Below are 11264 nucleotides of genomic sequence, written 5' to 3' on the forward strand. Positions count from 1 at the left end.
CTTGAACAATTGGAATTCTAAAGTATACATTCTTGATGACTCGTATGAAATCCTATATCTGGAATATTTTTCAGGAAAGATCTATTGCCGAACTCCCCACTCAATACCTGACATATCGATCGCCAATATTGAAAATCTGTTCTCTTGGGGAGCTCACCTCAGCTAAAACTGGTTAACTGCAAGAGAGCTTGATGATTCACCTTTCAAATTTCTTAACTGGATTATCCTCCATCTTTGACCTTTCTTTACAAGTGCACAAAAATAAAGCTCATGTATTTGGCTGGAGAGAGACACCTCCCTGAAACAAATTGTCGATCATCTGTTGCACGTCCTCCGGCCTAAACTTAAGGAATCTCTCTTGGTTTCTGGAGCCTTCCACAAAAAAACTGAAAAGCAAGAAGACATTGTATGAGACAGGAGGAACTGACGAGATAGGAAATGCCATTGTCCGTCTACAGCAGTAAAGTACCCATTGCGCTTAATGAAGTTCCCATAAGCGGGAAGCACCGCTTCAGCAACCAACAGCCTGAGATTTTCGCGTAGCTCGGGGTCGGGAACCGTCCAATGGGATTGCCGTTGAATAAGCTCTTCAAATTGAGAATTGAAGGCTCTGAACCTATAAACATATGAAGTTATCAGCAACTGTTACTTTTTTAAGTCAACCAGACTCAGAAGCCCAATCAAATCTAAACGCGGATAACCATTTATAAATAAAATAAAAGTGCGTTCATGAAATTTATCAAATATCCAAAATTAGACACCTCTCCCTGATAGCTGATCTGGAGATTCCACTTCCGCTCCCTGACCCTGCAGCACTACCTCCTTCGCTGCCTGTTTGGATCTTCAGAGTCTGCAGTATCTGCACTATTTGGAGGGAAAGTATAAATTGGATTGATGTAATTTCGGTCATAAATTAGAATTGGCGGGAAAGTATTGTTAATAATAATGAATTTCATTCAACTAGAATGCACTTAGAGAAACATAAAGCTTGCAGTAGTTAACCGGCATCCAGGCAACTCTCAGGTATTGGTTCGCATTCTGTTGGACAATCTTCCGGTGGCGTGGCACCCAATCACTATCTATAAGATCTTCAGCGCTTGATCTGACCACAACAGGCATTAAATCAGTAGCTACGCAAAGTAGGAGAGCTTACAAACTTTAGAGGAAATCTAGGAGAAACACTTGATCGCCTCAACACAACTTTTGCAACATGATTAAAATTACTAAGATTAAATATGTTTCCAATCATTGGAGTGGATGAGCACGCACCTGCGAAGTTTGTTTACAACATGATTAATATTATTCATGAGAAATAAGTGACTGAGAGCAGGTTCATTAAATTTCTTGGATTTGCGTTCCAAGTTTGATACAAGAGTATTCAATATCATCATCATGACAGTCACCAGATGACGATTTGGTTGACGTCCCGAATCATTCTCATCAAAAAGCAGGTGCAATGTTGAACAGTACCTAAAAAGATTTGCAAGGGTAATTTTATTAGGAAGGCTTAAAATTATATTATTGAAGCAAAAGTATCACAGCCAAAGTTTGAGCAATTAGGTCAATCAAGGTCAATGGAAAGGGATCAAAAGTTCTGAAAAACTAAATACTGTGACATCTTGACTACTGAAAAATATTACTTAGTACATGGAATAACTCAAAAAAGTTTAAATTAATAAAACAAATCAGACGGAAAAGTCTTTTCTGAATAATTGAAGAGCATTTTAGAAACTCAGGTAATCAAGGTAACATCTGGGAAACTTATGGATGGAATTTTCAGGCTTAATTATCAGACTGCATGACTGAGCACCCATAAAACTGTACTGGTTCAAACATGCTTTTATGATTGGAGAAGGTTGGGGATCACAGTCGATCTCCATTCAGTGCTCCAGCATGCCGTGTCATCCTTTCCCTTGGCTTGTCTAACCCACATAACCACTGATTGAACCATCGTCAGTCGCCACCGAATTGCAGGTGGTGAGAGAATGCAAACAGATTTGGGATTTATACCCCCCAAACTGTCCAATTGCGATTAAATCATGATTCAATCACCAGCCCCAGCTTTGGGCCAAGCACTCTGCAAACAACTCAGGTCATGTAGCATGTGTCATCGGTGTTCTCACCTTTTCTTCAAGTGCTCACTCACCCAGGTGATCTAGAGTCTGTGGAAGCTCATGGGGTTGGATGTGACTTCATATAAGGCCTGTTGAGGCTCAATCTGGGGTGGCGCATGCAGGGGATGTATGGAATAATGAAGGCTCCTCATGGTATTATGGTTGATATGGCTGCACTGCAATGAGGTTTTTTTTAAGGGATGGACTGTATCGATGCTCTGCGTCCTACATGACGTGGAGAGTCTTATCTCATACTGGTTTTGGTGGGAGTGACGGTCGAAGAGAGGACTATTTTGGTCAACCATGTATTTCACATTGATATATATTATTCAATTCAGGTTAATCATCCTTCGCGGGTGATCTTCCCTCTTTTCTTAAAAAAAAAGGTGTCATCGGGCATTTGTCTAAGGCTGTAAGCTTTTGCAAGAGCCTTACATCCTTATGCTGCTGCAATCTTTGCTAGCACTGCAGCCATCTAAATCTAGGAATAGTATGATCATGGGTGTTGGGTGGTCGCGCACTTGTTGTGCAGCGCGGTTTGAATTTTTGAACAGCCCATCGAACAGCCTGCTAAGCCTCCCCCCCCCACCTCCACCGCCCAAACGCGGGTGGAACAAATGTGCAGTTTTGATTGATTATTTATAAAAAAATTGTATATTAAATAAATGACTAATGTGATTGATTGGTCTAGAGGTCGAGTCAGTGTGTCAAGGTTGTAGGTTCAAAACCTGAACAGAACCTACTTTTGGCCAACTTTTTTGTCATCGGCAGGTGCTCGCAATAAGAGAACCCCCATCAAATGTAGTCCTATGTGAGGCAGTTTTGGGCAGAGGGCCTTTTGAATTTCCACCCCACAACCACCACGCTCACCGCCACAGCGTTTGGGGCAGTCAAAACTTAGCTCAGTTGAGGCGAATTTCTGCACTGCACCATGTGACCATCCTACCTGAATCACCACCGAGCCTGCTCTGCTGTTGCTTGGCCTGTGAGAAGGTCACATGTGCTGAATCCCCTTAGCCTTGCCCGCGACAAGGCTAGACACATCACCACCAAACCCAGAAGGAATCCACCTGCCTGCCCCAGGGCCAATCTATCTGGGCTGTCAATGAGGCTACCCACCGCTTTGTGGCCCATGTCGCCAGGCGCTGCCGCCCATAGATCCGCTGCCCACGATTCCTCTATTGCCGCTTGTCTTTTTCTCTATTTGCCACTGAAGATGCAGCCTCCGTTGACGAAGAGGAAACTAACTGGTGGTTGATCTAGATGCCTGCTTCAGTATGCCCATCTAGAAAGTCAATGTGACAGTGGGATAAAAGCAATTCCTCTTATCACAGTATTGTCATCTTGGAGCCTCTAGGTGAAGCAAAAGTTGATTATCATGAGAGGTATCATCCAATAGCTTCTCCACAGATGTTCTCCAGCAGTCACTGGTGTTCTTCAAGTTCCCAGCCAAGAAATATATCTTTCAATTCGTTGACTTAGCCTTTATAAAGATGGGTTGCAATAATTCAAACACCGGATCTGACTTGAATCTATTTAATGGCCCCACCTACTGAATGGATGCACAAATGGAACTTTACAACAACATAAGCTCTAGGAAAAACCTCTAGAATGAGAAAATGTAAAAATGACAAAATCATGACAAAATGTAAACATGACAAAATCACAGGCAGTCTGCAGGAAAAACGATTGTATCCAATAAAAAAAATTGTAGAGTTGAACACTCTCCTTACCTACCAGGTAAACTTTATCCAAAAACTTGTGAATCTGATGAACCAGTTTGACCCACTAACTCCTCAATAAAGTTCGAAAATAATCACCTACTTTTGCATTGAGCCTTTGTTTTAGATTTTTGCAGAATGCCTAAAATTTAGACTGTAGTTCGGTCAAGGTGTAGGTGGAGTAAACAAATGCCAACAGAACCTGTGTCCGGGAATCTTGAATCATCACTTAATTGAATAGACAACAGTAATTAGGATAATCAATCATGAACAAGAGAATATATTGATTTCTCGGTGAGCATCACGTTGTTAAAAGAAGTTCAAAGGAAATTCAACCCAAAATATGTTTCGACACAAATGTCTAGATTCAGTTATAATTGTGATGTCCACAATCTTGAATCAAGAAATCCAAAGAAAATCAGATAGTACGATGATACAGTCTCTGTTCCAAGGAAGAGTTCTAAGATGTTATCAGAAGGCAAAGCCTTATGTCCCAACGGCAACATTTTACCTTGTTAATTGTTTTCTAGTGCAACACATGAGCATCACGTGCTAGACACACATTGTGGCAAAGAATCAGTAAGCAAGACATAGCCATTATAAATCTCATATTGGGCCACTGATAATCCACCCATAAGTATAGTAAATGTAAGTCCAACTGACAATTACAGCTCATGAAATCGGAATTTGTGAGATAATTTAAAAATGCTTGAAACACCATCCGATGAATCCACAGAATCTCATGTCAGAGACCCCCATAGAGAACATGCACAATGCAGCTGGCCATTTGAAACAATAATGGAACAAGAAAGTTCATTATATGAGGTCTTCTGTACAAAAATAGGTCCACGTTCACAGAAAGGGGAATATAAAGATTTAACCATTGGCGTAAGGAAACAAGAGATATCAGAAGAGAATCAAAGTTTGAGCTTGATTATATGAATGAAAAATGAACTTAAAATTAAATAATTGCCAAATTCTAGCAAGAGGAGCTCGATACTCAACTCAGATCCTAAAAGCCCAAAATAGTTGATGACATAGCTGGTCAAAGGATGCACAGGTGCATCTAGGATATTAAAGTTATTTGCATCCTCATTAATATTTTTTTTGAACTCATCGATGCTTATTCTGGCAGTCCTCGCAAATTGCAGGATCATGTTCGATGCCCGGTCTCTCATTTCTCTACAAGCTTCTTCAGCCAAAAGTTCTTCAACCTAAAAAATTAGAGAAGGAAATAAATCAACGTTACTCGATGAGAGGAATGGAAATGTCCAAGTTTGGAACAGTAGAATATACAATCTAAGAAAAAATATGGTCACATATTGAGCTGGATGACTCCAGGATTCTAGATCACACAAGTCCCTTCAGTAACTTAAACCTAAACCTAAATAAAAGATGACAGAGAAAATACCAGCATTTCTCTATGATCAGGGATTAAGAAAAATCTCATATACAAGACTGACCCGTTAGGACCATCAAACAGGCACAATAAATGTACCTAATGAGAGAATATAGCTCTGGCTACTCATAGGAGTCACCATTGTTTGTCCTAATCTAGCTCCCACCCTCTCCGCCTCTCTTATTCCCTCTGTTCTCATTCTTCTTCTCTCCAGGGAACCCTGTTTCCTAGTCTCCCTCCATTCCCTCCATTTTTGGTTTCTCTTCCTCTCTCTCTTAGCCCTCTAACTCATCTCCCTTCTTTTCCTGGTCACCAATACAAACCAGGTTCGAATCAGCTTCCAGAAAGCTCAACCTACATGAGATCAAATACCATGCTTCAGACCTAACTTTAATCCTCAGATGACCTTTTCTAATAAATTAAAAAGTTTTCCTTCACACCATTAGGGATTGGCGTGCACCTGACCATGTCTACGGACAAAAGTCACACTGAATGAAGAAAAATGAGATCTGCGCTTAGAAAACTCTGTAGGAATCAGTCATTCATTTAATTTGGCCATTTATTGAGGTTTATTTTGTTTACAAAAAATGGAGAAAGCATTAGTTTAGAAGTCCCCCAACAGTGAAGCAGACACCAAAACATACTTCTTGACTATACATTTCACATTACATCTTTCAAATAGTATGCATAATTGTTGCATGTAATGCACAGTTATAAAACAAAAACCTCATGTGAAATCTAAGTGTATTTCTCTATGAGTGTTTATGACTGGATCGGTCCTCATTATTCAAAAAAAAGACCACATACAAGATAACCAACAAATCAAACAGAGAACCATGAGAGTTGGGCAATGGCATCTCTGTAGGAATCTCTCTATTGGTTGTTTTTTACTTGAATACGCTTCCACATGTTCAAACACTAACATTCGTCAAGTCAGGTTGAGGAAGCATTGATAGTTTCTTCCTTCCACGTTAACACACTTATTCACATCATAAATTACTGTTACAGATACAAGTAGACCAGAGAACTGCCTTACTAAAACAAAAGAGACAACTGAACCACCGATGCAGTGGTTGTGCTGGACCTATCAAAATTCAACCAAATTATCTAATAATAACCTACTACGTCCGAGGAGATGAGAGGAGATTTAATAATAAAATGAACTTGTCAACCCTAAAGCCCACTAAAGCGAGAAAAATTGGACAATAAAATCTAGCTTACACCATCTGCCCCAGCGGAGCAGATGTATAACCCACAGAAGCATTAACAGAAATTCAAAGATAAATATATTTCCAAACTCAGATATCTTCAAATCTGAGAGCCTTAGATCAAAATCACCTGATGCAAGAAACGCTAGAGCAATAGGACTAGTTGTTACGATCTAATTCGTAAATACTCTAGACAAAAACACATTTAGAAGGGCGAGTAGAATAATAAAACATATAAATCAGAATAACTTTTATGGATAAGTTATATTCTAGTAACTCTGTCACTGTACCTCTGACTGGAGTTCATGAATCGCTTTATACATGTCAAGGAGAATAAACAACTTTTCAGGTGGCCATTCACGTTTGACCATCGTATATCCAAAACTGAGAAGTAGCTGAACACTATTTTCAATTGCTGTAGCAAAGCACAATTCCGCGAGAGAATCAATCCCATAAAAAATTTTACGGCAGACCTGCTTCTCCCCAATAAAGAGTGATTTAACCTGCCCAATAGTCCTTTGTCAAAAACATTTGTAAAATAATCTGTTAATTTTCAACACACAAACAAAATTTTCATACCGCAATTCTCATTGTGTACAACCAAGTCCCAATTATAGCTTCCAGAGACTCAAGTGGCCATCTTTCTATTTCCTCTTTGTATTCGAATCCAAGATTTCTCAGCGTAAGTTCCAAAGCCGGTGCATGATTTTCTCTAAAAAGGATCCAAAATTGGAGAACACTAAGTGCTTAAGAAATATACAAAAGTACAGTCGCTGAAACTGAAAAGAAAAGAAAATCTACGCTCGTGTGTCAGACAATTCAGTGACTGAATATTGATTTGAGTATTATCTTATCAACTTGGAAATCAACATAAATGTTTGGTGTCCTAGGACAAAGTCGTCATTATCATCCAGAAATATTCATCATCACAAGCTTGTGTGACAATGATGATTTCTTCATCACCATCCTTCTCATAGGCATATGATGATTTCTTCAATGACATCGTCATCCTGACTCAGACAAATGACGAGGACCTTGGCAATGACCCTGGGGAAACGAATCTCCTCCTCCGCCTGTTGTTGCGAGCTTCTCATCCTTGTTCAATGTGGTAAGATGATGATGACGATCACTTTGCAGTCGTGTTCACCTTGCTGGCACAGACCAATGACAAGGACAATGCCGATAAAGATGGAAGGATGAATCCTCTTTTCCATTGGCCAACACAATCTTCTCATCCCTGTTTAAGATGATGAGGAGAAGCCACAGAAGACTTTCTCATTGTCGTAACCATCCTGGCACAGCAAAATAATGAGGTTGATGACGACTCATCATTGTCATCGACGACAGTCAAGACTATTCATCATTTAAGGACACAGAATGGATATGGATCGTGATAAGGAGCGGAGACAATGCATTGAGCTTGATCCACTTCCGAATCCCATTAAAATGCCTCTCGGCTTATTTTTTTCTCAGTAAAAGCAGGACAACGCAGGTAAAAACAGAAAAATACCTGTACGCCTGTACACACTCTTTATGCATCCCAGATTGGACCATTTGTAGAGCAAGATCGTGCAGCATAGGCGAAGTCCTTTTCGAAATGAGGAATGTAACTCTGTACACTTTCCCGTCATCAGCTTCCATATTCTTATCTTCAACAGAATTCGGATCCTCAACAAAGCTATGATGATCTAGTGGCTGGCTGAAATATGACAGATAAATAGCTTTACAATAAATAGAACAAATAATGTCCTGGCATGATCTTTTAAAATAAACTACCTAAGCGAATTAAAAACCCCAGCAAGTGAGAAAATGTCAACAGAGGCCTACCCTGGAATCCTATCTTTGAAGTCCCTAGATACTCCTGTCAACTAATAGAGTGTGAAGTGTGAAAGAAGAGAGGGTCGGGCAGCTTATCGTACAATTTTGGGCTCCAATACTTTATTTTAAAAGATACCAATGTGATACAAGTAGAAGTATCAATGTTCGAAATTCATTATTTCTTCCCTAATGTCTTCCGAATTTGAAATTACAACTTCTAGATCTCTTCCGATCAGATCTTCGCGGATCGGGATACTCTCACCCGGAGGCTGCTTCTCCGCGATCGGCCCAGATCTTGACGATGCCTCTCGAATCTTCCGGCTTCTAGTGATTCCTAGTTCTTGGGCGGCCCGACGAGTCGTGCTCCTCCCTCCGATCAGCTGTCGAACTCTCTCCAGCTGCTTCGGCCTCCCGACGTAACTGCCGAGTTACTTTCAAGAAAAATCCCTGCTTCATACCTGGACCTCCGTCTTATTTATAGGGAAATACCCTCGGGACTTTATTTAGTAACTTCTTGGTCAACGGCGTTAGTCAACAGGGCACCGATCTGCTCTGTGTTTGTGTTTCCTCTTGTATTTCATTGCATAGAACTTATCACAATGTTACCAATTTTAAAACCTGGCTCTGATACCAATGTTACAAACCTGGTTGGTTCGTATCGGGGGAAGACGAGAAGGGAGAGAGAGAGAGGTCGCCGGGATGGACGTCGGCGTGCCGGGATGGACTACGGCGGGTGGGGGCAGGCGGAGTGGACGTCGACTATGTGAGGGGTCCGGCGGAGTGGACGTCGCCGGAGGGAGCCAAACTCATTCTTGATGCTACTTCTTGGCTGGCTGCCCTCCTCAAGGGAGGGCTGCTCTATTTAAAGAGATTACAAAGAGGTCCGAATGACCTAAATGCCCCTATTGGGCTAATTGATGAAAAGCCCTAGATACGTCGGAGTCGTATCAAATTTTGCTCAAAAAACTTCACTTTTCACTTCATTGCATCTGCCTAAAATAGGCACATAGGTGACGACATATTTCCAGAAAACACCCTACTAAAGACTAACTGGGCACTCTAGCCCTGCTGTCTAAAAAATCATTTTTCCTGGAGTAGGCAAAAACCAACCACGTAACGATAGTGACATCAAACCTGGCAGGAAGTTTTAGCTGCATCTGAACATTCTTATCCTGTTCAAAAATAAATGATTCATAACCGATCTTTGATGTGATCATGAAGCATATTTTGTAACTGGGATGTTTACATTGCCAACATAAGAACGAGGTCAACGCACTACACCTCTGAATGCTTGGTTGCAGGCTATAGTACCCCAGAGGAAATGATTATCTGTACTCATTCCCCTTCTTCTCATCCCCACCACTTTTTCACTCCTTCTCTGTTGACATACAGCATAGCCCAAGATGAACTAATTGGAGGAAAATTCAGCAGCAGCTACCATTCTCCTACCTCCGATAGGTCTCCATTGTTGATAATACTGGAAGAGTAGAGAGAGAGAGATAGAAGAACCCAAATGATAACAGGCCCAGGCACTTAATGCCCCTCCGAGAGGATATCCTCTTCCACCCTTTCTTGAATGCGTTCCTTAGGGAAGACTACAACTATTTAAAGGGAATCACAATAAATAAAAACGACAAAAATACCCCTGATAGGCAAAAATCTATCAGGGCTCTTTGGTTTTTTTTGGGGAAAGAACCAAAAAGCCAGGAATCATGGGCACGCTAATTTTTTTATTTAAATAAAGAGAAACAGGTAAGACGCAGGCTGCTGATAACTTGGAGCAAACCTGTGAGCAGATAACAGCCGCTTGAATTCTTCTTCAAGTTTAAGCACGGCTTCACTTAGCAAAATTCTTATATGGGAAGTGACATGTGGGTCATCCCTGAACGTCTTGGAAGTATCTAAGCTTCTCAGTTGGTCTATTGTAGTCAAGTAAGCCTGAAGATCCTCATGTGGCCCTTTCTGAATAATGACTTCAGCCTGTAAAATGTTTTGAGAAAATGTCATTGCCAATCCAAAAAGTCATTTGAAAATGATTCTCCGTTTCATCAAATGCCCAGTAAAAGATGAAAATGGACGGCAATAAAATTTACAGAGATATCGTTAAGCGCAATGGGAGGTAGGTTAAAACATGAAATCAGGATAATTGTGGAAGTAAAAAAATTGATGCTAAGAACATAGGGATGATCAAAGTGAACTCTGTGCGACATAAAATGCTATAAATGTTTTACTTCTATGTCTAACCCGACTAAGATTTATGTCAACCAGAATATTAAGCGAAAACCATTTCCATCTGCCCTATAACTTCAAAGGATTTTCCTTTTCAAGATATTTCCTTTTCTCTACATGGAAATCCGACATTCTCAGATTTACAACTTCTGTTCACCGATACTTCTTGAATCTCATTCCCTGTTCCAAAAAAAACAGACTGAAATATTCCTTTCTAACTTAAATTGATGCCAGTGATTCTAAAGAAGCACAACCTCACGGATCCGAGTAAAATGCCTCAAGAACACATCCGCAGACTTCAAAGCCAGGTCGATGTTTCTAGACACCTTTCCAATTGCATCCGTATGCACCTGTGGAGCCACCAAACGTTAAGAAATCAAGAAAATAAGAACAACGGAGATATCGGTAAACAAAAAACAGTTTTAGACGCACGATTCGGGCAATACCACGGCGGGCCGAATCGTGGAATCAAGAGCAGAGAGACGTCGGTCCAAGGAACCGTAAATGGCGACCATTTGATCGCAATTGGCCTGGCTCTTCCGCAGAGATTCCCTCAGGACTCTCGCATCCATTCCAAAGACATCGTTCATCGTACCAGGCGACAAATTCTTCTCTGGCGGATCGCAGGATGCACAGAAGATGAGGAGAAGATCTGGTTTTCGTTCCGATCTTGGCAATTATCAGCGGTTGTGGCCCCTCTTCGAAGATCGTTCGTGGAAAGCGCTGCTTGTTCGCCGCCATCTTCTTCCTCCCCGGCACACGCGATCTTTTTCCC

The 11264-nt window shown here is 40.9% G+C and overlaps 1 protein-coding gene across 3 annotated transcripts; it reads right to left on the reverse strand.

Annotated features, from left to right (window-relative positions):
* Positions 1 to 172: 172 nt before the first annotated feature.
* LOC144706049 (exocyst complex component EXO70A1-like) lies at positions 173 to 11264 on the reverse strand. Of its 3 annotated transcripts, XM_078578920.1 has the most exons (12): positions 10936 to 11263; positions 10744 to 10839; positions 10047 to 10240; positions 7953 to 8141; positions 7022 to 7154; positions 6733 to 6945; positions 4841 to 5049; positions 1270 to 1470; positions 1003 to 1102; positions 762 to 859; positions 470 to 616; positions 173 to 386 (listed from the first exon to the last, which is right to left on the reverse strand). In XM_078578920.1, the coding sequence occupies exons 1-12, from the start codon at positions 11077 to 11079 to the stop codon at positions 269 to 271; spliced, it is 1842 nt and encodes a 613-aa protein (XP_078435046.1). In that variant the 5' UTR covers positions 11080 to 11263; the 3' UTR covers positions 173 to 268. The 3 variants fall into 3 exon arrangements, 2 of the variants coding, with proteins under 2 accessions (XP_078435046.1, XP_078435047.1); XM_078578921.1 differs by lacking the exon at positions 7953 to 8141; XR_013582163.1 differs by lacking the exon at positions 173 to 386 and having other exon boundaries at positions 476 to 616; positions 762 to 864; positions 10936 to 11264.

Source organism: Wolffia australiana, chromosome 7 (genome assembly GCF_029677425.1).
Source record: "Wolffia australiana isolate 7733 chromosome 7, ASM2967742v1".
NCBI classification, from domain to species: Eukaryota; Viridiplantae; Streptophyta; class Magnoliopsida; order Alismatales; family Araceae; genus Wolffia; species Wolffia australiana.